Here is a 27450-nt window from a genome sequence, read left to right on the forward strand (position 1 = left end):
CTTTAGCTTCTCAGCAGCCTGCTCAGCCACACTGATCCCTCCTGGGTGGAAATACACAGTATTCCATGTGCTGGACAAGACAGCACTGTCCATACGTCCTTATATGGCTAAGTAAACATGTAAACAATCAGTATCAAGCATTCTACTAATAAGAAAATAACAGTAAAAAAGGATTAGGCAGCTACTTTGTCCCATCTTAAATTCCTACTCTACATTCCTTTCAGTGACCAGCTGTCTGGTGCTTTGGCAGAGCAATACAATAAAGACTAAACCACTAAAGGAATACAGTTTTCCTCGCTCACAATGAAGCCATTACCTGCGACTATTTTTTTTTTTTAAACCCATCCTCCAATTCAAATACCTATTTTAGATTGATGGCTTGAGTAACAACTGTCTTGTTCCACCATTTTCTGCAAAAAAGCATCTCAGATAATAGAAACATTTGCATTCCAGGCTTTTGGCAGAGCAATTCACTATTTTATTGTTTCTGTCAGTTTCAATTGCTGAAAATTCACTGAAGCAGTTATGTTTAAGCACCTAGGATAACAGAAACATTTACATTTTACACGTCCAACTTAATAATTTAGAATTTGTTTAGTTCTTTGAAAGATTCACTGAAAGATTTGCATTTAAACCTTGTCCAATGCTACAAATGTATCAAAAGGGAATGCAACCCATGATCTAACAGCTACAAGATCACAGTTCTATCCATTATACTACACAGCAGCCAAGACATTAAAACAATTGAAATATTAGGAAAAGACACTGTTTTACAGACCAATTAGACTACTGGGACTAGCACTGCAAATGTGCTACAAGCAGAGACGTACATTAAATGTTTGCATCACCACCAAACAGGTGCCAGGAATGTGGAGGAGGGAGATGCATGTGGAAAGACACACAGGCTACTGTATTTACCCCACACACTATTATTAATGAATACACATAAATGCATTCACCTGATTTACACGAGTAGACCAAATAGTTTCAATCCTGGCTAACAAGTCTAGTGAGTATATACAGAACACCAAAGACAATGCACTAATACAAATGAACTACGCTAAACCAAAGAACCAAAGACACAAACCGTGAATAGATTACATTCACAGCAAGCCTTAAAAAGAATAACCTAAAACAATACAATAAACCTGAACTTGTTCATGTACTATGCATTTTGTCAACTGATTTATTCTTTCAATAAACCATAACTTTTTCAACACATTTATATGAAATGTCTGTTTGATATGGGTGTTTTCCAATAAATAAAATAAATAAAATAAAATAAAATAAAATAAAGCATGAGGTTCTTGAAGTAATGTTAGAGATTACCCTGCTTTAATTGGCGAACCAGCCTACTGGATACACAAATTATGTCAGTCAAACCACTGGCATTCAGAAATGATAGCTAGCACATAACTAAACTACAATCTAAGTAAATACAACAATTAATTTAACCATGGTCCATTTCATTGCTCTGTTGGGACCACGCTACCGACCAAATATATGTGCAAATTCACGGCTGTCGAACTATGTTCAGCTCTTCGCCAGTAATACTGGCATTTTCTGAAGTATTTTTCTCGTCATGTTATATTACAACGCCTGCGCAAACTGTCTGAGTCACGCGAAAGCCGACTCACTCTCAGCACATCCCTCCACCTTGGGAAAAACAATAAACATTTTTCAGATGGATTTTGGTAGCGGGCGTTTTGTTATATTTGTACTTTGAAAAGTCTGGACGGCCACTTGCTACTTAAATGAAAAAGCAACACGGTTTAATCAGAATCGCCTTCGTTGATTTCCCTTCTCTGTGGAAGAAGATATTCTGGAGCGCTTTGGGATTATTTTTCTTATTCAGTGGCGGAGGAGTATTGCAGAGGGAGGGGTGGTAAGGTGTTCAACATGGCGGCGCCCTACGGAGTGGGGCAATTCTAATTGGTAAACAGGTCTATTTAATGAATACATTTCAAACGAGACTAACTGTTTTTGTCTTATTTTGCAGCATGCTTTCATATTCCGTTTATAAGTTTTAACGTGTCACGCTTTGTCATTGTTGTAAAAACAGTACTTTGTTTAGTTCAGAACCTTGCTGACTGTTGAACGCTAGCTAGGTAGCTTGCTACACAGCTTGCTAGCAAGCGTAGCCAGATAGCCAACTTAAATTTCCAACCAAGTCTGCCTTTGTTTTACGCTATTAATTTTTTCTGTTGTAGCTAGCAGACTAATTGTACTTAAGTGTAACGTAAGAATCATTTCTACTTATTGAAGCGGGTACAATGAGCCATTCTGATCAGCTGCTTTGATAGCTAGCTATTTTGCTAGCAGTGCATTAAATTGAGTAATACAAAGCTTATCCTATGGGTGTAATAAAGTCTGATCGGATGCGCAAAACTTTCCAACCAGCCAAATGAGTTGGCGTGTTAGCTGTAACATTCTGCAACATCAATATCCAAACGCACAAAAAATACAGTACGACTTGCTATGAGCAGCTGCTTTTCTAGTTTGGCAGCGAGATTGAAATCGTGATCAGAATTATTCGCCTGCATAATGCCCATTGAGATGATAATAATCTAACTAGTTTGCTGTGTGTGGACAGACTAATGTCAGTGAGTTCGCTGCAAGTACGCGCGGTGTATGTACAAAGTGACCTATCGAGAAAAGATAGATAATGCAGAATGACCGACTTTCTTATTAATGTCAAGAGCATGAGCACTGTATCTTGTTAAGTAGAATGATCGGATATATACAACAATAAAACGGGACTGGACAATTATATTTGCACTAAAACAGGAGAACTGGATAGAATGAACATGACCCAGCACACGCTGCTGTTGGCCTTAAGATTTTGAAAGGTAAAGGGTACTAGCTGTCAAGATTGCTGACATGTCCTATCAAGTCATTATCAAATGAATGCCAGCAATTTTAAAGAACGTTAAAAGGCAATTAGACTACTACTACATGTGGTAGGATGCATTTTATTTTCATGAACAATTCTGGTTTATGCGTAAGCGGCGTGCTGGGATGAGGCAGCTAAATTTCTCATGTATGAGCTAAAATTTCTGCTTAACACTGGGTAGCTAGCTAAGTGTTTGGCAGCTTACGTATCACACACACCCTGCGATTGAAACTAGGACGGTTGTTATTAAGTTAAATTATTTTAAGATTGATAGTGGCCTTCTGTTGCAAATGTTGTTTCTACGTCATTACCGTTGTTTGTTATCCAGCTTATGTTAGGCCAATAATTCGTTTGAGTTTGGAAGAATGAATGTTCCATTCACTTCAAATTATAGCATGTCTATTATTTCTGTTCGTATATGAATGATTACAATTATCTTTTAATGAATCGAAAATTAGACATAGTGGACAGTGGCTCCTAGTGTCAAATTAAATGTGCACGTGGGTGGCTAGTTCTTCATATCTGCTGCAGATAAGTTTTTTAGTTCAGGAAACCTTTTTTAATAGAGGCAGTAATTTCAACCGGACATAGACCCAGATTTAGGTATTCTCTGGTTTGCACTTCAATTCAGTAGTCTGTCTGCTACTGTGGAACCTAATCCATAGTGAAATTTCACATGACAGTGAAATATTTATGGAGGACAAAGTACACTTATGTATGGTGCATGCATTCTTTGTTTGGCTTTTTTCGTGTGAGTAAGCTTAGTTATAACAAATTCATGTGTCTCATAAAGTATTACGAATTTAACATTGCTCCAATTAAATATTTACTGACACTATAAAGGATTGTTGGAAAGCACTGGACCCTTTGTAGCCCTCGGGCTGACAGGCATAGATGCTAACAGTGTTATCTGTTGCTGAGCAGAGGTGTGTGGGCAAACATGTGACCTCCACATTATTTTCTATCCTTGAAACAGTATTACATGATATTAGCATTCCTTGTGTTCATTTAAATGCACTGTCTGCCCTTCTCATAGAGGGTTATGCACAGCATCAGAGGATCAGTTTGATTTTGGGAGTATTGTGCCTTGTAGGGATAAGAATTGCTGGAGAGGCCAGCAGGAGTTGCGGTATTACATCTCAAGATTACATCTTGTACAGTTAGCTAGCAGGACTCCCAAAGTCCAAGCATTGAAATGTAAAACTGTCACACACACATACACGCGCACGCACGTACACACACACACACACTCACACTGCAGTAGCATGAAGGGGGGGGGGGGGTTTCATCTGCCAGATTGAAGGACAGTTGCGATTGGCTCAGAGGGGATTTCTTGGAAATTGTACTGTTAGTGTGTGTAATTCCCCAGCTGAGACTGTCCGTCAATCCCTCCCCCCGCCGGACCCCGGCTGCATGCCCGGGTCCTTCTCTGAAAAGGAAGATGTTCTGAGATCGTTATTTCGGGTCGTTCGATGGGGGAGAATGACTTTGTTCCTGTTTTCACATGCTTTGGATATTGCAACACTGCAATGTCCTGCCCCGAGGACAAACGTCCCACAGGCTACGGTTTGTCCTGCAGGCTAAGGACGGCGGTCCTAACTGGCGTGAACGCTGGGTCACTGTGCGGTTTTCCCCCGCCCGGCGACGGCAAGCGGTAAACGCAGTGCCGGCCGAGCGGCGGTCGTGTCTCACCCTCATCTGACCGAAGCAGACGCGTTTGCTGTTCATCGGGTGACTGATCCCTGGTCAGGAAGTGAGCTCACTGGCCCTCAGGATACGTGACATCATTGTTTCAGCGTTGCACAATGGCTAAAATTGACTTTAGGTGACAGCGCAGATCAGATGCTACTTTGTCATCAAAATAAAGACCAAAGCTCTGAATGCTAACAATAACTTGTGACTGGATAGCGCACCGCTTGAGTAAAGTTAATTAAAATTCATAAATGGGTCAGACTCAAAGCAAACAGTGAGCAAAGTAAATGCCGTGCAAATGGCTGTGGGAAAAGGGCTTGTGCGAATTAAATAAATCATGTTTGTTTGCTTTGCTCACGCCCTGTATTATAAATACATTTAATGATTTTGACAGTTGATGCGGCTCGATCTGTGCATCTTTCGATAGCTGTGATGAAAGTTCCGCTCCTGGTGGAGATCAGTTTGAACCGTGCCGGGTCTTCCCACGTGCGGACCCTGACTCCTCCTGGTTTATTTCACTCGGTTTGCTAATTTACCTCAGGTAAAGCCTGAAAAGGCTTGAACGGCTTTGTTTTTCTATCCACAGCATCACAGGGAATCTTACCTAGACTGCAGCAGTTAAAGAGTAGTAAGTGTTGTGTTTCCCCTGGAAACTGCCCACCTATATGCAGTGGTAATGGTGGCGCTAACTCATAGCCCTGTGGGGAGTTCTTGTTAGTTAGCGTAGCTTTTCTGGTGCAAAGGGACTCTGAAAATACAAAGCTTACTTCGGCATCTGTAGATGAGACCTGACACAACAGACTGAGGAAGTAGAGCTGTGTGAGCGCTGCATATTCAGGAAACTGCCGGCCAGCCACCTGACACCCGCCGCTCTAGCCACAAGGCGCGTGCGGATGACATCACCCTTCACACCTGCCCCTTGTCCAGGGCCAGTTGGGGTAACCCAGGTCTCCCCGTTTTTTTTTTACCCCTGTCCCAGCAGTGGAGCCCGGGCCCGGGACCCCCGCCCTGGACAGGACCCCTTCAGAGCGATAGGCGCGAGCCCCGCCCTGGATTCGGTCTCCTGGATTCGGTCTCCATCCCCTCCGCACCATGGCCAAGGAGCAGCCCAACGTGGGCGACCTGCTCCCCCTCCTGGAGTCCTCCGACCTGCAGCAACTGGAAGAGATCAAGGGCCTCATCAACGAGCACCTCAACACAGGTGAGGGCCTTATACAGGTTCCTGGGCTGGTGCAGCTGTCTTCAGAGCCTCATCTTGGGGCGCTCGGACTGATTCCAGTTCAGGCAGAGCTGCCAGCACAGCTGTATTTTACTTTACTTACACCGAGCCCATTGTTGGTGGAAGTGTGCGAATAGCCTTGCTTTAGTAACTTAGACTGACCCCCAATACAGATGAGTCTTTTCAAAGCCTTACTTGAGCACATTTACACAGTACAGGCAGAGCTATCTGCACAGCCAGAGCAGTCTGCACAGCCCTGTCTATGGGACAGTAACAGAAGTCTCTTGAAGTTAGAGTCATGGTTGGAGAGGTTGTCATCTCTCTCCTATAATGTGTGAACAGGAAGTGGTGTGTGATGCTGGCTGATTGGTTTTTGCCCTGTTTGTGACCAGCAGCTTGTGCTTTTGATGAACAAAATTATTTGTGTCCCCTCTTCTGCTGTGTGTGTGTGTATGTGTGTGCGTGTGCGTGTGCGTGTGCGTGTGTGTGTGTGCGCATACGTGTGTGTGTGTATGTGTGCGTACTTGTGTGTGCGCGTGCATGCATGCATGCAGAGCGAGGGTCAGTGCTGCTGAACAGCTTGGTGGACTATTACCTGGAGACCAGCTCCTCCCAGGCTGTGCAGATCCTGGTCTCTGTGAGGGAGCCTCATGACAAGGTGAGCCTCAAACAGTGCTGTGCTGCTCAGAGGCATCTGTCTACACTCACTACTGCACTCTCATGACAATAAAATCAGCTAAGCTGCTGGAGCCCTCTTGTGTTTGCTTTCATTTGTATTTTACTTAAGCGTATTTTTTCTTCCGACACCTTGGAAGAAAAATCGCATTGTAAACGTGAGGACACACGCAAAATGTTAATGGGGTGCAAATAATAGGAGAGCAGGGACTCAGAGCGATGGAGATCGCATTTGCTTTTCCTCAAATTAATTGATTCTGAAAAGCCTGACCAAGGCAGACGGTGCCAAACTCTGATTGTGTTCCGCCGTGTAAATTAATGAGCATTCTGAAAAATGCTGATAAAATGATCTCAGGGGCCGTAGGTCCACTTGAGATGTTGTTTGGTCGTGCTTCGTAAACTTCAGTCCAGTCCCTTACGAAGTGGTTAGCGAGAAGTCGATGCGTTCCAGAACGATAAGCCAATCAAAACGGTTCGTGCGCTGTTGTATATTAGGTGGTTAGTTCATTTAATCGGTCTCGTAAAATGAAGTTTTAACGATGTAAAGCAGCAAGGCCATGGAATTTGCTATTCCAGACCAACACACCCATAGCAAAACAAAACACAACAACAAACAGCGGTAAAATGATCTATTCGGGTATTACAAGTTTTATGCTGTCCTATTGTTTGTTGCCAGTGCTGAATAAAATGTGTTTCGGTACTTAATGGCAATAAGAGGGGAGGGCAGTCCTTAATTTCGTTAGGTGATTCGTCAGCTCGTCAGCTGGTCCAAGGTCCGTGGCAGGTGCGCAGGGACCCTTCAGGAACTTATTCTTTGCAGTCGGGGTCGCGACGGGTTCCAGTCAGGACGACTGTGGACGTGCGCTGGTCTTCCGTTTGGGTCCGTCCGCAAGGGGCGATATTGGAGGATAAGTCTGGAGATGCTTGTTCCTCAAAACAGCTGTTGATGGGAAATGAACCAGCTCGGTTTATTTTGCGGACAGTAGCAGCCAAACTCTTGTCTCGGTGACCAGAGGAGATGCTTGTTGGGGCGCGCAGCAAATTCCATAAATTTCCTTAGTGTCTTTACCCTCAGAGAAAAGTTGTTAGGTTTCTTTGAGTTTTTATGCTCACAAAGTCACTGACTCAACAGAACCCCATGTTTTCTTTCCTGGAACTTGGTTGGTGGATTATTTTTGGCACACACATATTTGATTGGCTCATGGTATTGGAGCTGTCAATCAAACACTGACAGATAAACCGTTGATTACTGCTTTAATGTCTAAACATGTTAAATCAGGCTCCCCATTTCCTCCTAAAAGGGGTGTTCCTGCCCCAAGCTGGTGGCTAATTGGTCAAGCAGTTTATTGCAGGGTCACAAGAGGAAGGGGACAGGCATTTAATTATGCCTCGGTTGACCAGAAAAAGTTAATGGTGAACATGAATTCAGTGCAGGGTCAGTCCTGTGGGCAGGAAGCCAGAGGCAACAAATGTTCCGGTGTATGGTTACATCGTTACATAATATTTTCAAGGTAAAAATTCTGCATAGTATACCCTTAAGGAAAAGCTGCTTCTAAAAATGGCTGCTTGGACCCTCATTGAATGTTATTTTTCTTCTTCCTCCGCTTTCAGCACGGTAACTGTTGTGGCCAAAGTAATTTATTTTTATTTTGTACTTCCTAACTGTAAAGCTGTATGAGCATTCCGGTCCAGAGCGTTTTGCTGCCCAGTTCAGTAACACACAAATATTTCAAGCAACACCATGCAGAATGAGTCATGGTCGGCCCACGTGTTTGTGTGGGATAGGGAAGTAGTATTTCAGTCCCAGTAACAGCTCTGTGTGTTTGTGTGTGTGTGTACACGTGTCTGTGTGTGCGTGTGTGTGTGTACACGTGTCTGTGTGTGTGTGTTTGTCTGTGTGTGTGTGTGTGTGTGTGTGTGTGTGTGTGTGTGTATGTGTATGTGTATGTGTTTGTGTGTGTGTGTGTGCGTGGGCATGTGTCTGTGTGTGTGTGTGTGTGTGTGTGTGTGTGTGTTTTTGTCTGTGTGTATGTGTATGTGTGTGTGTGCATGTGCGTGCTCGTGCGTGTGTGTTCCAGCACCTCCTGGATAAGATGAACGAGGCCCTGAGCAAGCAGCCCTGTCGGCTGCCCACCCTCACCCTGCTGGGCCACGTCGTTCGCAAGCAGCCGTCCTGGATCCACAAGATCGCCCGCCTTCCTCTGCTCAACACCCTTCTCAAATGCCTGAAGGTATGCTGGGTATTGGGCTGAGGTCAAACGTCACTGGCAGGCATAGTTTGTCACAGTGGCAGTCCCTCTGTGCAGGCCGTTCTTTTTCCTCCGTGGAGCAGAGCGGGCTTCCTCTTCTCCACCCAATCACCAGGGAGGATTTATCTGCTCATTTTCACGTTTAAAATGAGCTGTATTTGTATCTCTAACCGGTATCTCTTGAGAAATTAAACTCACACCGGAAAGAAATTCAGTTGTCAGAATGGTATGGTACCAGAGCCGTTGGTAAAAATACAGAATTCATCCTGTACATGTGATTTCCTAACTAAATGATATCGTTCTTGTCTGTACTGTGCTGTACACGTCTCATATAATATATTGTACTGATGTAATGTGTTTTTTTTTTCATCTTCTTTAAATGTTTCCGTGTTTGCATGGACCCCAGGAAGAGTAGCTGTTGCTCATGGTACAGCTAATGAGGATGTAAATTGACTAAGTGAACTAAAGCAGCTTTTTGGGGCGGGTGTGGCAGGCGGACACTGACGTGGTGGTGCTGATAACTGGAGTCCTGGTGCTCATCACCCTGCTGCCCATGATCCCTCAGCCCGGCAAGCAGCACCTGTACGAGTTCTTCGACGTCTTCGGCCGCCTGGCGGGCTGGAACGTCAAACACCCAGGTGCGTGGGCCGCGCCCGGGGGCTAGCGTGGGGCTGGGCGATGTTCGGCGACAATAGTTATCAAATGCAATAATGCTCACCGCCACCAGGCGGTGTATTGCCATTCTTTTCAGTCTTTTTCTCTTTAATTTTAGCTGATGTGGTATTATTAATTACGGTGTAAACGTTAAAAAAAATGATGAAATGCTTACAGGAAAAAAAAATAGACCACTGTTATTCATTGGGTGTCGATAAGACAGCCAATCAGCGGCACGGTTGCACAGCTTTGTGAGCAGGTGATGTGTTTTTGTCGATCATAGTAGCTGCAAGGCCTTGCTGCTGATGAGCACGTGATGAAGAAAGACCGTTTTTGCATTTGATAATTATTGCTGCAGAATATCGAGTAGTCCTAGTGAGTGAGAGCGACAGAGAGAGGGAGATACAGAGACAGGGAGAGAGAGAGTGAGAGAGAAAGAGACAGGGACAGGGACAGGGAGAGAGAGTGACAGAGACAGAGGGAGAGAGAGAGAGCGACAGAGACAGAGGGAGATACAGAGAGAGAGACAGAGAGAGAGGGAGAGAGACAGAGAAAGGGACAGGGAGAGAGAGTGACAGAGACAGAGGGAGAGAGAGAGAGCGACAGAGACAGAGGGAGATACAGTGAGAGAGACAGAGACAGAGGGAGAGAGACAGAGAGAGGGAGATACAGAGAGAGAGACAGAGACAGGGAGAGCGTGAGAGAGACAGAGAAAGAGACAGGGACAGGGAGAGAGAGTGACAGAGACAGAGGGAGAGAGACAGAGAGAGAGCAACAGAGACAGAGGGAGAGACAGAGAGAGGGAGAGAGACAGAGAAAGAGACAGGGACAGGGAGAGAGTGACAGAGAGAGAGCGACAGAGACAGAGGGAGAGAGACAGAGAGAGAGCGAGAGAGGCGGTTTGATCTTCCCTTGTCCGTCTCTGCGGCTCAGGTCATGTGACGGATGTGTACCTGATCCACCTGCACGCCACCGTGTACTCGCTCTTCCACCGGCTCTACGGAATGTACCCCTGCAACTTCGTCTCCTACCTGCGTTCCCACTACAGCATGAAGGAGAACTGCGACACCTTCGAGGAGGTGGTGAAGGTGAGCCGCGGGATAGTCCGCGCGCGTCTCCTCCCCCCCCGCGCGGGCGCCGTGCTAACGTGCTAACGTTCTCTGCGTCATTTCGCAGCCGATGCTGGAACACGTCAGGATACATCCCGAATTAGTGACTGGAACCAAGGACCACGAGTTGGACCCCACCAGGTGAGAGCAGTCTGACCCCTACGCGTGGTGCTGAGCTCGAGGGGGTCCGGAGTTAGACATAGGGCTGGGCCTCATACTGCAACCGTTATTATCAAATGGAATAAAGATCATCTGTATTGCCTTTCTTTTCATTTTTTTTTTTTCTTTAATTATTAGCTGATGCAGTTGGAATCGTTCACTCTTCAGATGCCGCGTGAAATGTTTTTGGGGTATAAATATCACCAGTGTTATCTGTTGGCTGTTGATGAGTTAGCCAATCAGCAACGAGGTCATAGAGCTTCCATGTGATCATGTGATGTGTTTTTGTCAATCACATGGAAGCTACAAGGCCTGCTGCCCTAGTTAGATACTTTTATTTAGTCTCCTCTGAATCCCCCCCCAGGTGGAAGAGGTTTGAGGTCCACGACATCGTCATCGAATGTGCCAAAGTGTCTCTGGACCCCAAGGAGGCGTCGTATGAGGAGGGATACTCCACCATGCCAGAACACTTCTCCGCCCACCTGCAGCTCCGCCCGCTCGACTGCACCACCAGCCCCTACACCGACCTGCACAGCAGCTACGGTCCGCACCTGCGCGGGCGCGCGCGCACACACACACACACGCACACGTGCGCGCACACACTCATACTTACACATGCACTCGTGCGCCTGCGTGCACACACACATACAGACACACGCACATACACACTCATATACATACACATGCACACATACACTCACACACACGCACACACATACGCACAGCTTGCGACGCGTTTACGACGTGTTAGTAACGTCTGATTTTTTCCCCTCCAATCCAGGAAGCTCCTCCTCTACCCAGTATTCCACCCCCCGCCAGCCCCTGTCCCTGCCCATGCCCCCACTATCAGGGACACAGCCCCCCCAGCGTAGCCCCCAGACCTCCCGACAGCAGGTGAGCCCCCAGTCCCCACCCCACCCCACCCCCGCAGGCAACTACAAGCACAGTGCCACCCTGTTCCAACTGGACATTTGTGGGATACATTAATAATGTTGAATGTGTCATGCATTAAATATGGTTCAACATTTTTAAAACATGTTGAGCTTTCAGATAAAAACTTTCAGGAAGCCATTTTGAAAAATGGAGAATGGAGTTCAAGCGAACTAAGAGAATGGACTGAAAATGAGCTGCTCTTTTCCTTCTCTTTCTATCTGTCTATCTGTCTATCTGTTTGCCTGTGCGTCTGTCCATCCATCCATCCTCATGTTGCTTATTTCTCGCCTGGCTCTGAATCGTGCCTCCAGAGCCTGAACTGTGAGTCCAGCTGTGAGGTGAAGGACCCCATCTGGAGCCCCTCCTCCCTCTGTGGCATGACCACGCCCCCGACTCGCCTCTCGCCAACCGCCGACCAGTCCCAGAACGCCCCTCACCCGCTGGGCCGAGCCCACAGCATATCGGGTAAGGCGGTCACGGAGCCTAGCCACGCCCACCTGCCCATCCGAGCTGTGTTTACGCGTGTTCACGCTGCGCAGTCTGTTAGCAGCCCAGAGCCACAGCCCACGCACAGTAAAATGTCCAGTGTTGATTAATCTCTTAACAGTGTTGACTCAACTCTTAGCAGATGACATTTGGTCCCATTCTGGAATGTTGACACTGTTAAGAGTTGAATTAACACTGGACATTTTACTATGCAGTGCTTGTGTTTAGGGGCGGGGCACGTGCTGACCTGCTCCTCCTGGAATGCGCTTACGGCAGGGCTGTCACTGGAGAACAACCGTCCCGTAGGTTTTCGCTCCGGCCCTAACAAAGCGCACCTTGTTCAACAGCTGGAGATCTTGTTTGGCTGCTAATTAATGGAATCAGGTGTACCAAATTAGGGTTGGGAGTGAAAGCTTACAGGACGGTAGAGTTGGGTATCCCCGACTCAGGGTCTCTGTACAGTTCCTCAGTCGCGGCTGAGTTTGGGTTGTCTTCTGCTCTCCTTTCGCCTCAGGTGGGAAACGGACCCCCTCCTCCGCCATCCCCGCCGCCTCCTCTCCTCCCCCCTCCCTCCCCGATTACGCTTCCCTCCCCGCCAGCGTTGGCGTTGGCCCCCCGCGCAAGGTAAGCCGCCGGGGCTCCCGTTCGCCGGCGCGACCCCGCCCCGTGCTCGTCTCCGCGGGTGCAGGCGCGTGTCCGCGTTAAGCGAAGCACAGTTTAATGGGCTCTGCTTTAGGAGGTTTCTCCGATGTTTAACCTTCTTTAGGCATAAGATGATAAATACACGATTAGAATGTTCTGTGCTGAACATTCCAGTGCTGATGTCACAATCGCTACTGGTAATTGAAAGCAGCGTTCTAGAACGCTGACTTTTGAAGAAACGTTCCATAAAACCTGCTCTGTGAAGCTAAACATGGTGTTGTTTGGCTCGTCTTGTTAATGTGCTGTGTAGTGCGTGGATGTGGCCCCGCGGTTCAGTGTCGAATCAAATTTTACATTGCCTGGGTTCACCTGCAGGAGGATCGACCCACGGAATCATCAAAGCCCCTCCTCCTGAGACAGGAGCCAATCAGTGAGCAGGAGAAGGACAGTGGTGAGATGACCAATGGCAGAGGTCAGGAGTTCTGAGGGCATTGGGGGTGGGGTGGTGGGGGGATGTTTATATTCCCTTTAATTCTGTCCTATCAGGCTTTCCAAAAGCTTGGCTGAACCCTGTGTTCTGTTGCTGTCATTAGATGGCGCTGTTGAAAATGTGAAGAACATGACGCTCACAGAGCTGTCCGCCTTCATGAAGGAGCAGGAGCTGGACCTGCAGCAGCGTCCAGAGAAGGAGGGAGAGGAGGGTGAGGAAGAGGGGGTGTCAGGAGCCGTGGAAGAGTGACAGCGACAGCGTCATTGTCTTGGGCATAGTGCTGGGTAGTTAGAGGAGAATGAGGTTTCATGAACCTGCATGATGGGTGGAGCTACAAGCTGTCTATCATTTACTTGTTAAAACCAAACAAAAGGTTTTGATCTCAATAGTTATCGGTTCAATATTCAATTACTGATTGAATATTACTGCTACACCCATTTTGGTGTCGGTGCCTAATTCTCCAATCACTAGTGGAGGGCTTTAGTTCCTCATTGTTCCTAATTCCTTTCGTCACTCCCTCTCTGTCTCCCTTCCATGCTTTCTGGCTTTCTCTCTCCCTCTGTTTCCCTCGCTCCTCGTGTGGCTCTCCAGACGCCATCACGGAGGAGCTCCTGCAGATAACGGAGGAGAAGCGCGAGGCGTCGGGCCTGCGGGGGTTCGACTCGCCCTTCTACCGCACCACCGAGACGCTGACGGGGGCCCAGGAGAAGCTGCTGGCCACGTCCACGCCCAGCCTGACCGGCGAGCCGCAGAACGCCACCTCCACGCCGGACAAGGCCGAGGCCCCGCCCTGGGCCGGCGGCGGGGGCGTGGCCGGGGGCGGGGCCAGCCTGGACCTCTCCTTCCAGCCCGTCTTCACGCCCATCGACCACCCCCTGAGGTGCCGCTTCCCCCGCTGCCCCTCCGCGCCCGAGGAGGAGGCGGCCGGCCTGTTCACGCCCAGCCCCTGCGGAGGCCCCGCCCCCGGCCCCGCCTACGAGCCCCTGTTCGACCTGGCGCTGCCCAAGGTCGCGCCCCTGTTCGTGGGGAGGAGGACCACGGAGGCGGCGCGGAGGGCCCGCGGGAGGAAGGGTGGGGAGGAGGAGGAGGCCGGGGACGGGATGGCGGCCTCCTCCCCGCTGGAGGTGCTCGACCGGCTTATTCAGCAGGGAAACGACGTCCACGACAAGGTGCTGAAGAGGTGAGTGCCCCACAGCCGTCCACAGGGGGGCGCTCTGGCACGCGCTTCCAGGGGTCTCGCTGGACGCAGTATACGAGCGCTGTGTTTGTGCTCGTGTGCACGCGTACGTTCGTCCATGCGTGTTTGTGTGTGTGTGTGTGTGTGTGTGTGTCTTTTCAGGCACGTGTCCCTGCTTTTGTGGCTGTGTTCGTACATTTGTGTGTAGATACTCTTCTTCTTGCGTGTTTGTGCCTGTGTCGGTGTGGTGTAGGATTGCTATTATTTATGTGTGTGTGTGTGTGTGTTTGCACTTTAATTCTGAAGTACCACAGGGCTTTGACTGTTAATTCACTGGAGCAGTTGTAATTGCCTCATTAAAGTGTCATTTTTGTGTTTTTAGTCGTTAATCCCAGAAGAACGCCCCCGCTTCATTGTGACTGTGTCGGACGTTTCGACTTGCTTGCACGCCAGGCGCTAAAACCACCCTGTGGCGCATGACCTTTAGAGATATAACTGAATAAGATGTGGCCTGCACGCATGTAGGTGTGCGCCTGATCTGTTTGGAGCGGTCCATCTGCTTCCTGGCACGGGGGGAGTTCTGTGTTGGCTCGGTGTCTCAGTGTTTACCAGTGTGCTTACCAGACTCCCTGCTAAACCCCCCCCCCTCCCCCCATCTCTTTGTTTGCTCTGTTTCAGACTGCCTTTGCCAAGCAAATCAGCTGACTGGACGCACTTTGGAGGTAAACAACAGAGTATTAAAGCAAAAGGTATTGCAAAACCGGGGAAAGAGAAGATGAAACTGTTTATAATTTCACACACATTTATATACACATATACACATACACACATACATTTATTCACATATATACACATACACATTTGTCATTTATTGGGTAAACAGAATATGTGGTTGACAGGTTGTTTAATTCATAGATGTTAAGATGTGGGCATATACAGTAGATGTAAGTATTGAGCAGCGCAAATCATTGAATAACTGTCATACTGTATAGCTTCTTTTCAATGTTTGTCTAACCATATGTAGATATGTAATGAGAATCTCTCTTCCTCTGACTATACTGATTTTTTTCTTTTGGTTTAATTTTGTGAAAGAATAAAAAATGAAGTCTGGTGGAGAGATCAGTTTAACGGTGTTCATGCGGGGTTTTCCTGTTTTAGTAACTGCGGACCGTCCGTTGTCTGTTCGCCGAGTAGCCGCTGTTTCCCCGCCTCTCCCCCCGCCCCCCGCGTTTGCTTACCCGTTTGCCCTCTTCCTGTGCTGCTTGGTCAGGCTCCGCCCCCCTGGACGAGCTGCACACGCTGCGCAGTCAGCTGCTCCTGCTGCACAACCAGCTGCTGTACGAGCGCTACAAGAGGGAGCAGCACGCCGTCCGCAACCGCCGCCTGCTGAGGCGCATCATCAACGCCACGGCGCTGGAGGAGCAGAACCACGCCATGGTAACCCCCGCTCTGCACTTTGCTGGGGGGTGGGGGGGGATTTATAATGCAAATCCCGTCGGTTTCTTGCGCTCGTGAGTTGCGTGGGGGCTTTGAAGTTTAACTTGAACTTTGAACTCCCTTTTTCGTCCCGCTTGCATTCTGTCCATATCTTATTTTTCTTCTTTCCCCTGCTTTTCTCTTTTGTCTTTCTCCCCCTCTCTCCACCTCCTCTTTGTCCGCCCCCACTCTCTCTCTTCTCCACCGCCTCTCTCTGCCCTTACCCATCTCTCTCCACCTCCTGTCTGTCCACCCCCACTCCCTCTCTCTCCACCTCTTCTCTCCCTCTACCTCCTCTCTCCCTACCCTGACCTGTCTCTCTCCACCTCCTCTGTGTCTACCCCCACCCCCACCCCCCTTTCTCCCGCGTGCCTCCCCGCTCCCCCCTGCAGAAGGACCAGCTGAAGCTGCAGGACCTGGAGGCCCAGTGCCTCCAGGCGAGCCTGCAGGTGGAGCAGCGGAGGTACCGGCAGCTGTGGGCTGACAGGGAGACGGTGGTGACCTGCCTGCACAACCAGATACGGCAGCTTCAGCAGGCCCGCGATGAGTACTACAGCAGGACCCAGGAGCTGCAGGTAGGCCTGACCGCTTTGACCAGGTTTCCACAGTTTATAGCACAAAGAGGGTAATCCATTCCTAAGTATACATAAAAGGCGTACTATGCAGGATTTCTTTCCTTGCTTCGCTTCTGTGTTTACAATCAAAAACGTCTCCTCAATTCTCAACATCATCTACACTCCCAAAATGACGGAGCTCACGCACCAGCAAAACAACTAGAGCTAGATATTTTTCTCTGGCTAGCTATGTCCGTAGCTTTATGACATACAACTGTTGGAATCAGGTCTCTTTCAAAAATGTCTTTTTCAAAAATACTGTAATAGCTGCATTCATACCAGTCAAGCTGTCACTAGTATACCGAAATGCTCCACCGAGATATCCAATGGCAAAAACTCCCACTGCCCTGTCATATGCAGCAAGGTTACAGGGTAGCTAGCTTTAGTTTAGTGGTAATGGAACTGACGTACGCTAGCCACTGCTAGCTCAGCACCAGCAGGTTTCAATCTGCTGTAGCCTGCCTGAAAGCACAGCAAAATTCTGTAACATAAGCACACATAAACACATCAATTCACTGTTGATTTTATTGTTTATTTAGCATTTTTACATAGTCTAGCTTTGTTTGTCTATTTCAGGAAAGTCATAGGCCTCTCGCCCTGCTTAGCTCGGTGGGAGTTCGCCTTCCCCCTTTCGCAGATTATGGAAGTAGCCTAGATGACCTCCAGGCTGCAGCTTATCAGACGACCCCCATGGCAACAAACACACAACTGCACATTCCCCTATGATATGAATTTGGTGAAAAATGAGTCTCTCCAGTCAGGGGTATTAGGCTGTAGTAGTCCAGCTACAGTCGTATCTGGAAAATAATAACTAACTTATGTGGGATAGTAGAATTTTCTGACTGGTAGACTCACACTGATTGACTAGCTAATGATGCCTAGCTAGTTCATACGAGTCGAGAGAAGTGGGTTGGAATCTTACTCTCCCTTTAAGTTGTTACTTTATAAAATATGGGACCCACAGGAAATTCTTGGGCCACCATAGCCAGCCAGCTAAAGTTGCCAGGCATAACTAAATTTAATTAGCTAATAACAGCAGCAGCCTAACGTTGCTGAACGCTGACCAGCCACTAGGTTAGCATTAGGTTAGCCACCAAAGCGACCCTGTCTCTCCAGCACTAACCCAGCTGAGAACGCACCACTGTAGCCAATCCATACGCGTTTCCTCTTCTTCTTCTCCTTCTTCTATTGGCCACATGCTTTTCAGATACAGCCCACAAAGAAAAGAAGTCGCCCCCAGAAACACCCCAAACACTTTTTAGAATGATAAATACAGGAAGACAAGTAAGGTCTGAGCACAAGTGCACAGAGACACAGCTTCCCAGTGCATCATAGTAAAGACTGACCGTGGTTATTTTATTGTAGTTTCAAGGTGAAAATCCTGCATAGCATGCCTTTAAAAAATGTCGAATTAAAAACTGAATGAGCCCTTGGAACTTGGGCTGTGAATTATTGGGGTGCCCCTGGTGTCCCAGCAACATTTTTAGACTTCTTTAAAAAATGTTACAGGACACCAGGGACAATCCAACTCTCGACAGTTCAACTTTTTTGTTAACTTACAGGGCTCACTTAGTTCAGCTATCCTGTTGTCCCCTTGTCTCATTGGCCAGTAAAAGTCCCTCCTTCACCGCCTAATTGGCTAATCCCTGTGCTTTCCCTCTGCTCAGAGCAAGCTTCAGGAATACCAGAAGAGGACAGGTGAGCTGGAGGCGGAGCTACAGAAGGCTAACAACAAGGTGTGCAATACAGGGCACCAACTCAACCAGCTGTCCGTGAAGGTGAGCTTGTCTTACACGTGATTCTGTTCAGCATGTCTTAAACACTTTTTATTCTGTCAAAGCCATTTTGCAATGGCAGCCAGTGGAGATTTGAAGATTACCCACATGTAGATTTGACTTTTGACACATTAGGTTTCTGCCAGTTCAAGTTAACGATTATGTGTCCATCTTTCCCTACCTTTTTTCTTCCTTTTTCGTTCTTTGTCCCCTCATTTTTCTTTCTCCCTCTCACCTTATTTGCACTGTCCATGCCTTCCCCTCTCTCCCTCCTCACTCTCCTTTCCCCTTCTCCGTCTCACCCTCCCTCTCTCCCTCCAGTTGACCAGCAGTGAGACCGTCCAGCAGCAGATGGCTGCCCTGAACAAGCAGCTCCTCCTCCTCGGGGAGGTCAATCGGCTGTGTGTGGAGGAGCTCCAGCACCTGGGCCCCAACAGCAACAAGGTATGTGTGGGAGGGGTCACCGCGGCTACGATGACATTTTGTGCTTTGAGGCTTCTGTCGCACCTAAATATGTCTCTGCCCTTTTCTACCTTGCTCTCCTAATCTCCTTTCAACTCCCTGTTCTCCCTCTTCTGTCCTCCTCCGCTCTGCCTTTCTCTTCTCTCCCTCCCTCCCCTCCTCTCCTCTTTGCCTCCGCCTGCAGGAGGCGCACATGGTGCAGGCGTCGTCGGTGAAGGACGCGGAGAAGCTGCACCAGAGCCTGGCGCAGCAGGGCCAGCGACTGGAGGCCGCCCAGCAGCGAATCGGAGACCTCGAGTCCCAGCTCGCCAAGAAGGAGCACCTCATCGTGGAGCAGAAGAAGTTCCTGGAGGACGTGAAGAGCCAGGCCAGGTGCGCTCGCGTCTGTCGGTCACAGCTGCGTTCTGTCACAGCTGCCTTCACTGAGGGAAGTGGTCTGCGTGAGGCGTTGTGTGTGGCCTTGGGAGTGTAGCTGGGTGATGGCTTGTTCACTTGAGCATACTGATTCTGAGAACACTTTATAATATATGTGCGTATGTGTGTATATGTGTGCGCGCGTGCATATGTATGTGTGTGTGATTTTGTGCATGTGTGTGTGTGTGTGGGTCTGTTTGCATGTGTGTGTCTGTGTGTGTGTGATTGTGTGTATGTGTGCGTGTGTATGCCTGTGTGTGTGTGGGTCTGTTTGCATGTGTGTGTCTGTGTGTGTGCGTGTGCATGTGTGTGCGCGCACATGTGTATCCTCCCATAGGGAGCAGCTGCAGGCCTCTGAGAGCAGGTACCAGGCCCAGAGGAGGGTCACGCAGGTCCTGCAGACCGAGCTGCTCCAGCTCTACAGCCGACTGGAGATGGAGAGCCCGGCTGCCTGCAACTCACCAGCAGGGGGCGCAGAGTCCTTCAGCTCCACAGACTCCAGGTGAGCTGCCTCACTTCAGTCAGAGTAGGACAAATTCACCAACATCCCCCAGGGGTCCTTATCTCACCCAGTTAGTTCAGTATTAACATTCAGGTGGCCTGGGCTATATTTATTTCTGCCTTGTTTACAGTGATACGAAAGGTTCAGTCATTTATATCACTGGAGTAATGATGTAATAATGGAGAGAATGAGGGCTAAAGGGGGTGAAACAAGGAAAGCTTACCCAGGCACTAACGAGTCTGAGGGGCCCCTAGAGGTGCGTGTATGAGCATGAGTGCACACACATGCACAAGGGGGGTTTCTCATACTCATTTTCCCTGAACAAATGATTTCTAGATCTGTCCCTGGAGAGAATCATTGTTTTTAATATGTCCTGTGGAGACTGTGCTGTTGCCTTCCCTTTCTGTGTGTGTGTGGCAGTGATGGGTGAGTGGTGCACTGTGTGTGTTCCAGGCTGGAGGAATGCGGCTCCCTGGGGCTGGGGGAACAGGTGAAGGGCGACGCCCAGGGCGGGGCCACAACAAACTCCTCTGAGCCCCTGATGGGCAACGGCAGCACGCTGTCGCCAGGGAAGCCCCAGGCCGGGGCGGCGGCTGCGAACGTAAACGGCAGCCAGGAGCCCCTCCCCCTCCTGCTGGACCCGCCCCGCCTCCTCTGCCCACCTGCCAGCACCTCCTTCACTGTGGGCTCCTACCCCAGCGCCAAGAGCTTCCTGGGCATGCGCTCCCGCGAGCTCTTCCGCAACAAGAGCGAGAGCCAGTGCGAGGAAGAGGAGGAGCCGCCCCGCCTGGCCGGCCTCTCCCAGGGCCTGAAGACTGAGCAGTGCGTGGAGACCGCGGAGAGCCCCGCCCCCGGCTCCGCCCACACCAAGGACGCCCACCCCGATGCCCAGCAGAGGGCCAACAACAGAGGGGGGGGCGGAGCCGGCGACGCCCGTCAGAGGCAGCAGCAGCTGAGAATCATGGACTACAATGAAGCGCATCTCGAGCACAGTTAGACAGGCGGAGGGAGACGAAGACGGAACAAGGCAAAAGAGGAGGCGACCTGTTGTTATTATTTACAATCCCTGCGTGGACAGCAGGATTTCATCTTCATTTAGTTTACCTTCACTCGATCAAATGGAAGGACTGTACAAAAAAAAATCTGTCATTTTTAATCAGTTTTAATCTTTGAAGCTGCCCAGTCAGGTCCTGCGTTAGCCTCGCACGTCAATCATATCTGCCTCATCTGCCCAGGGTTCCGTCAGGTGATGACCGTGGGCGTAACTGAGATAAGTATGCACAGACCACCCCTAAACTTGCTCCTTACCAGCTAGTTAAGCAAGAGGCCTGTTGTGTGCTGATTTGGTGGGTAAAATACTCGCCGTTTTTGATCGCATGGCCGTTTTGTACACTTTATCTCAGTTTCTGCGTTGTGAGGCTAGATACTAGATACAGGGCTAAGCAAGGCTCTTCTTGTATTAGTTCAGTGGGTCTGTTTGGTCTGCGGATTGTAGGGACGCTCACAGTCCCGTGAGAGAAGCAGGAAGACCTGTAGTATCGCACAGTACACAAGGCAGAGGCCTGGGTGCTTTTTTTCCTGTATAAACTGAATGAACTACAGATTCGATCCATTCAGAATTCCACAAGAAATCCCTGAAATCTGGCTTACAAGTGAGGGCAAAATTGCTTAAAAGCAGTACAATTACAGACGACGATATGCTTTGGAAAAGTAGAAAAGTGAAGCTCAAATAAAACTGACAGGCTTCCTGGGTAGAGGAGGTCGTTATGTTTTTTTTTTTTTTTTTGCAGTGCGCCAGTCGTGAGCATCTTCGAGTTCACGTGCTTGTCTATTCGAGTCCGTTTACAGCAAGTTGTCAGCAGTCAGAGGAGCTTGTTCATCATTTTAATTTCTAGAGATGCATTCAATTTTTGTCGTCTGAAAAAGACCGTGGTTTTTCCGGTCTCGGGCACGAGCAGTTCGTGACAGGGATTGGAAATATGTGCACGCGGGTCTCGAGCGCTGGGCTTTCGCGAGCACCAAAGCGAAAAAAAAAGCGGCTTTCGGATTCCTGGCCTGTTGCAACTGAGCATTAGAGCGAGTATTTCTGATAAACCTTTAAAGCGGCAGATTATTAAATTTCATGCTGCCCCGACCTCTGAGCCCTGTCAGCCATTTTCTGAGCCGAAATGTGTCCGCTCGCAAATGCTATTCGAGCCCGACTCCGCACTTTGGAGGCTTAAAGCGAAGCGCTTTTTAAATGAACCCTACAGCATCCGCAGTAACGAACGCGAGTATCTCGCAAGGGAGATGTATGGTGGACGGTAAGACGGCCAGCTTTCGCGTTTTTCCCCTCCCTCTGGGTTTGCTGAGTTTTGGAGGTTTATTCTAGTAATAATGCATTGAAGACGGCAATAATGCGCCTCTTACGCTCAAACTGTGGTAATAAGATGGAGTTTAGCGACTGAAATTTGAGCCGGGGTACTGTGTTTGGAAACGGCCGCTGCTGCCTGTGCTCACTGGGATTTTCTGTTCCCTCATTCTGAACTCTCCAAGGGTCTGTGAGCTAGTCCGTGACCTGTCCTTACAGTTTGTGAGGTCGTTTCCTTGGTCTCTGCCGGGGAGTTGCTAGGAATATCAAATTCCGTGAGAGAAAACCGCTCCATTTTCGCTCAAGACTGCTTTTCGCTTGAGCTGTTCGTCCCTGCCATCCACGCTCAGCTACTGGGACCGTGGGCTTGAAGGTGACCCGTTTCCTAGATTCTCCGTGCATTGTCTGAGAGGTGAACTCTCCTCTATGCGCGTGACGGCACTGCAGAGGAGCAGAATATTAGGGCGCATATATTCATATTTCAGGACATATTCAGTGCTACTTACATTTCTGTGGCTTTTTAAAAACTATGCATAGTGCCATAAATCGAATCTGTCTGGTTGCTGCAATTCGACTGCATTATAAACAGGAGAGAAGCATTCTCTGGTCAGTGTTCTTCTGTCCACAAGGGGTTGTGGTGGCACCAGTCATTTCATGAATGCACTGAAGGTAATGTCAGGGTGGGGAGAGAGCATGTATTCAAAACACATGCACGCACAAACCAATCAACACTGACGCACAACCATCGATGGAAGCGTTTTGTGCAACCTTTTTTGTGTTACACAGTCAGGCTCTCTCTCTCACACACACATATCCCCCACCCTAGATCACTTCACAAATGTGAGCAGACTTCTTTTTCACTTTTTTTTTTTTCATATTTTGTGTCAAAGACTGAGAACCAGACTGCACACACCTCTTTGGGCAGTTTACCTGTTGCCAAAAAAGAAAAAGGTTCTGAAGAAATCTGCCTCGGTTTTTTTCTTTTTTCTCCCAATGACATGAGGATTTTTTTGCATGTGGCTCAGGAAGGCACTCAAGTTTGATAAGTTTGAAGGAAAAAAAAACATTCGCTTAATCATTTCATACAAAGATTTATTTTTGTTTTTAATATGAATCCTGTTGTCCACTTAACCTCTCAGCTGTCCTGTCTGGCTTGCTACTGTAAGCATGTACAGCAATCCAATTAAAATGCTTGTGACGAAGCGAGAGATGACAGTATGGTACAATCTGACAGCGAATAGAGTTGGGAGATTGAAGGGGTGGGGAGGGGGAGGGGGTTGGTCTCCATATCGGGAGTACAAAGTTCTGAAACAGCAGACAAAAAAGTTCTTAAAAGCAGTTGCTTGTATTTAACTGTGAACGATTAAAAAAAAATAAAAATAGTCTTTGATGTTTTGCACTACAGATTTTTTGACATATTCCATTATTTCTCACTGTGTCCCGAGCGTAGTGTCATTTGACAGATCGATGGAAGTACCTGTGGGGGTGAACCCTCGCCACATGTAATGCCAGCCCAGTGGCTGTAATGGAGTCTGAGCAGCATTTCATTCACTCACGAAAGCCTGGCTTTAAAACCTTTAACCTGTGCTACTGTGTTGGCTTGGTGTGCTCTAACTTGGTAAGTCCTTGGGCCAACTGCAAAGACCTCAGCGAAGGTCGAAGCCTATAATTGTAGACCACTGCAGGACTGGAACTGTGTTTTCAATCTTGTGGAATAAAACGCAGTAGCCTTGGTGCTTGACTGCTTGAGTGGGAAGTGAAGAGGTCCAGCTGTACTGTACTGAACCCCCCAGAGTCTGCCTAGATGTGCTACTCCCCAATAACCTCCACATCACTGTAAAAATAAACCAACCATCGGAGAACAATACTGACAATACTGCCCTCTGCTGGATTTCATATGAATCACATTTGCCCAAGACAAAAGTCAAGAGATTTCAATGCAGTGCTCAGCAAATACATTGTGTTATGTAAATCAGACTATTTTAAATCTTAATCCTGTACGAAATGCGTTACAAACCGTGATAACACTTCCTGCAACAAAGATCGTTCTATTTTGTGGGGTCCATCTGCATGTTGTAGGTGCTCTTACAACAAAATACAGAGAATATTGATTAAATACGTGGAGGGCAGGAACTTGTTCATGTTTCTAAAATTCGGAAATTACATATGCTAATACGTGCATCACATGGGTAAGGGATTGGAGCAAGGAAACTATGCTGTTGAGAAATTTTGGCAAACGTGCATCTCTTTAAAAATTTAGCTGGACACCTCAAACCTTGGGGCGGCCAGGAGGCTTCCAGGACGGTTTGCCTGCGTTCCAGCCCCCCGTCTCCTTATACGGCTTCTTCGTCTGACTCTGTCCGTTCTGCGAGGCCGACTGATCCTCCATGTAGCTGTCCATAGCCTGCTGGGGTACGGTCTCCGCGGGCTGGGGCTTCGGGACCTCGGCCTTCTCCGGTTCCTTCTGGGGGCCGGCGCTGGTGCGGGCGGCCTCGCGCAGAAGGTCAATAGCCACCGGGATGAGGCTGACCACGCCCCCGTAGTAATTCCGGGCCTCGACACAGCTCAGCCTGTTCACCTCGTCGTGCGGGAATCTGCAGAGACAAGAAGGAGCGGTCGGTATGTGACCGGAAAAGCTCTGATTTTAGTGAACATAGAGCAAGGTCCAATGAACTCCAAAGTCAAAGCTGCCACCGTGTGTTAACTGCCACACTGATTTGGACCGATCTGTGTTTTTGGTTTGAGTGATTTGCTCCTAACAGATGGTGATCAAGAGCATGTAGTAATTCCTCCCATTCTGGGATTCGTGAATATTCACTCTGATGCTACTATCTATCCCTCATAATAGCGCAAACCAAATTACAATTGCTCTGCAGAAATATAGTGGGATGATTACAAATTATACTGTATGCTGTCTCTTTCCTGCATAGTTCAGCTGCATTCTATAGCCTCCAGTTCCAAACTACAGGAAATTCTACATCTACAATTCTACAAGGCTACATCACAGTTCATGAATAAACATTAAGTTGCCTCTGCCATACGCCTGGGGAAGCCAGTGAAGGACAATAAACCCACCTATATTTCAGGACATAAATATTAACAATTATTTTCTAACCAATAAATTAAGCTTGGCGCAGGGGAATCTTAGCAAATCAGAAAGCTATACAGTTAATGCTGTACACCTGTAAAAAAGATTAAAATAAATGTTAAGCCATCTGTATTTTACACTGTACCCAGCAACCACTTTAACACTTTAACTTTGAAACGGTGTTGTGTATTAACGGTGCCACTCACTGTGCCCGCAAGTTACTGATGTCAGTGGTTGGGCAGAGGAGGATCCGGCAGTTCTCCATCAGACTGCCAGTAAAACCCAGGCCCTCCAGGATGTCCAGAACCTCCATCAGGTCCTCCATGATTTCCAGGAAGAGGGATAAAATGCGGCGGTCTGTAGTGTTGCTGCAGTGATCCTCCATGTACCATTGGACCTGTAGGCAAGTAGTTAGCCTATCTGTGCTACTTTGATTTTTTTTTTTTTAACTAATAAAATACACATGCACACACACACGGGTGGAATTTAAGGAATTTTAACCTCAGGTCTAAGCCAATGGATTTAAATTTCCACTAGACCGACTGAAATGTTACTAGCCCTGTTTTTAATAAAAGGTATACAAGTAGGTTTTCTATTTATTTCAAGCCCAGCATATAGCGCATATATGCAGGGCTGGAATATAATGAATAATAATAAGGTAGATGAGGCTCTACCGCACTCATACTCTATATGTGAATATGAATTTTCGAAGGAAAATCTAATCCCAGTGTAAAAATAATGTTTTTCGTTTGACAAATGACGCCATGCTCTTGAAATTTAGAATTAAGTAAAGTGACTGCTGAACGTGGTTCTGTTTCTGTACGAGTGACGTGAAGGCATCAGGCCTCACCTGTGCTACAGAACAAACTGGCTTGGTCTTATCTTGGGCTTGGTCGCGCGACCGCTCGAGTGCAGTCATGAAGATGCACTGCTGCTGTTTGAAGACCTTACGCTTCTGTTCGGCAGACTTCAGTTTCTCTTTGACCCTGTTCATGGCGGCCTCATCCACTGCATCGATGCCCCGTTGTCTTGGAATTGAGGACTGGGAAGAATGAAACTTTCAGGTCACTTGATTATATTTTATAAACAGCAAATTGCGATTTACGTTTTATTAATACACATTTTCCTGTGAAATAGCATGTAGCGGAATATAAATTATACGGACCGACAGCCACCTCGGGTATTGCTTGTGCCTTTAATATAAATGTACTTATCTCATTGCAAGCTTGCTGCCTACGTTCCTCTGAGTGTAAAAAACTGACTCTAAGAACCATGTTTCTTTACGTTTTATTAAGTTTTAAATATGAATCTTGTAATATTAAGTTAAGGATTATTTTATTGTGTTGCCACTTTAATACATATATTAATATGTAATACTTTAATACTTAATATTGCACAGTATTAAGCATGGTTTTGTTTTCTTGCATAAAGTCCATTCATGTATAGGCTATATCCAATTATATCTCAATTGACATGCAGGTAGGGTAAGGGCGTTGGTAACGGTCAGTCAACCATGCGTGGTCAGTCAACCTACCTTGTTTAAATAAAGGTTACTACTACTACCACTATTATTATTAATAATAATAATAATAATAATAATAATAATAATGGGAGGTTTCCTACATAAATAATGTGTTAATCCTACTGATTACGTTTACATCGACAAATAAATACTGCTGAATTACCAGGAATGTTACAACAGTTTGTCGCACTCAGAGTTTGATTCTGAACATCCAATTATCTAATTAACGTAACTGCACTCTATTTTGCCTCCAGACGTTGAACATTACTCGTTAGATGTTTGAATATACACTAGGTACAGTTAACGTTTGTTCCTTCTGACCTAATTGCTAAATATATACGACCCAGAGTAAGTAAGGTGAAAAGTTAAAAGCAAAGCAGCTCTACGTGTAATGTAGTTATTTTGTTGTATATTTTTTTATCAGATGTTAACGTTCATTTGAGTCTAACAAGTTATCTCACCAGACTAATGTTATAGAAGTCACTTACCGATAGCAATCACGCTCACAATCCAGTTTGCTTGGCAGTATTATAGGTGTAGAATGTTAGTATCCTTCTGACTGTCAAAGATATATATATAACTATGATTTGATTGAGAAAAAAGCTAATACATTGAGGAATCTAGCTAACGACTTGCTATTTTACGAACGTGAGAAAGCCCAAGGGTTTGGACGTTGCTAAGCAACCTGTCAACGTCGCTCCAGACTCGTTGCTTTTCTCTTCGCATATTACGCGCAGCCGTCTTTCATTGGCCAAAATATGTACAATCGGATCGATTTACCAATCAGTGGAAATTGCGAATTGTAGTTGTGTGTGAAGAGGATGGCACGCTCGCTAAAACCTGTTTTGGATTAATGCCACAAACCACAG

The 27450-nt window shown here is 47.4% G+C and overlaps 2 protein-coding genes across 5 annotated transcripts; one reads left to right on the forward strand and one right to left on the reverse strand.

Annotated features, from left to right (window-relative positions):
• The first annotated feature begins 1651 nt into the window (after window positions 1-1651).
• On the forward strand, window positions 1652-23375 carry tsc1a (TSC complex subunit 1a). Of its 4 annotated transcripts, none has more exons than XM_064354506.1 (22): window positions 1652-1935; window positions 5565-5786; window positions 6359-6462; window positions 8558-8710; window positions 9222-9366; window positions 10316-10470; window positions 10559-10632; window positions 11015-11193; window positions 11432-11544; window positions 11895-12048; window positions 12584-12693; window positions 13087-13183; window positions 13305-13412; window positions 13793-14381; window positions 15057-15127; window positions 15649-15815; window positions 16247-16429; window positions 18136-18246; window positions 18565-18687; window positions 18890-19077; window positions 19457-19621; window positions 20075-23375. In XM_064354506.1, exons 2-22 carry the CDS (start codon window positions 5678-5680, stop codon window positions 20616-20618), a joined length of 3642 nt encoding a protein of 1213 aa, XP_064210576.1. In that variant the 5' UTR covers window positions 1652-1935; window positions 5565-5677; the 3' UTR covers window positions 20619-23375. The 4 variants fall into 4 exon arrangements, with proteins under 4 accessions (XP_064210576.1, XP_064210579.1, XP_064210578.1 ...); XM_064354509.1 differs by having other exon boundaries at window positions 15057-15100; XM_064354508.1 differs by having other exon boundaries at window positions 13090-13183.
• spaca9 (sperm acrosome associated 9) lies at window positions 23228-27412 on the reverse strand. Its single transcript, XM_064354518.1, has 4 exons — window positions 27070-27412; window positions 25910-26101; window positions 25266-25456; window positions 23228-24565 (listed from the first exon to the last, which is right to left on the reverse strand). The coding sequence occupies exons 2-4, from the start codon at window positions 26051-26053 to the stop codon at window positions 24241-24243; spliced, it is 660 nt and encodes a 219-aa protein (XP_064210588.1). The 5' UTR covers window positions 26054-26101; window positions 27070-27412; the 3' UTR covers window positions 23228-24240.
• Between the last annotated feature and the right edge of the window lie 38 nt (window positions 27413-27450).

This window comes from Anguilla rostrata, chromosome 10, assembly GCF_018555375.3.
Source record: "Anguilla rostrata isolate EN2019 chromosome 10, ASM1855537v3, whole genome shotgun sequence".
Taxonomy (NCBI): Eukaryota; Metazoa; Chordata; class Actinopteri; order Anguilliformes; family Anguillidae; genus Anguilla; species Anguilla rostrata.

What these genes read in the sequence shown, in the direction of transcription:
- tsc1a (XM_064354506.1), top strand. Translation starts at nt 5,678, where the DNA reads ATGGCCAAGGAGCAGCCCAACGTGGGCGACCTGCTCCCCCTCCTGGAG. An exon ending in CACGAGTTGGACCCCACCAG is followed by an intron (nt 10,633 to 11,014) that starts GTGAGAGCAGTC and finishes ATCCCCCCCCAG; the next exon opens with GTGGAAGAGGTTTGAGGTCC. An exon ending in GCAGGACCCAGGAGCTGCAG is followed by an intron (nt 16,430 to 18,135) that starts GTAGGCCTGACC and finishes CCCTCTGCTCAG; the next exon opens with AGCAAGCTTCAGGAATACCA.
- spaca9 (XM_064354518.1), bottom strand. Translation starts at nt 26,053, where the DNA reads ATGAACAGGGTCAAAGAGAAACTGAAGTCTGCCGAACAGAAGCGTAAG. An exon ending in CAGTTTGTTCTGTAGCACAG is followed by an intron (nt 25,457 to 25,909) that starts GTGAGGCCTGAT and finishes ACTTGCCTACAG; the next exon opens with GTCCAATGGTACATGGAGGA. An exon ending in ATCAGTAACTTGCGGGCACA is followed by an intron (nt 24,566 to 25,265) that starts GTGAGTGGCACC and finishes TTGTCTCTGCAG; the next exon opens with ATTCCCGCACGACGAGGTGA.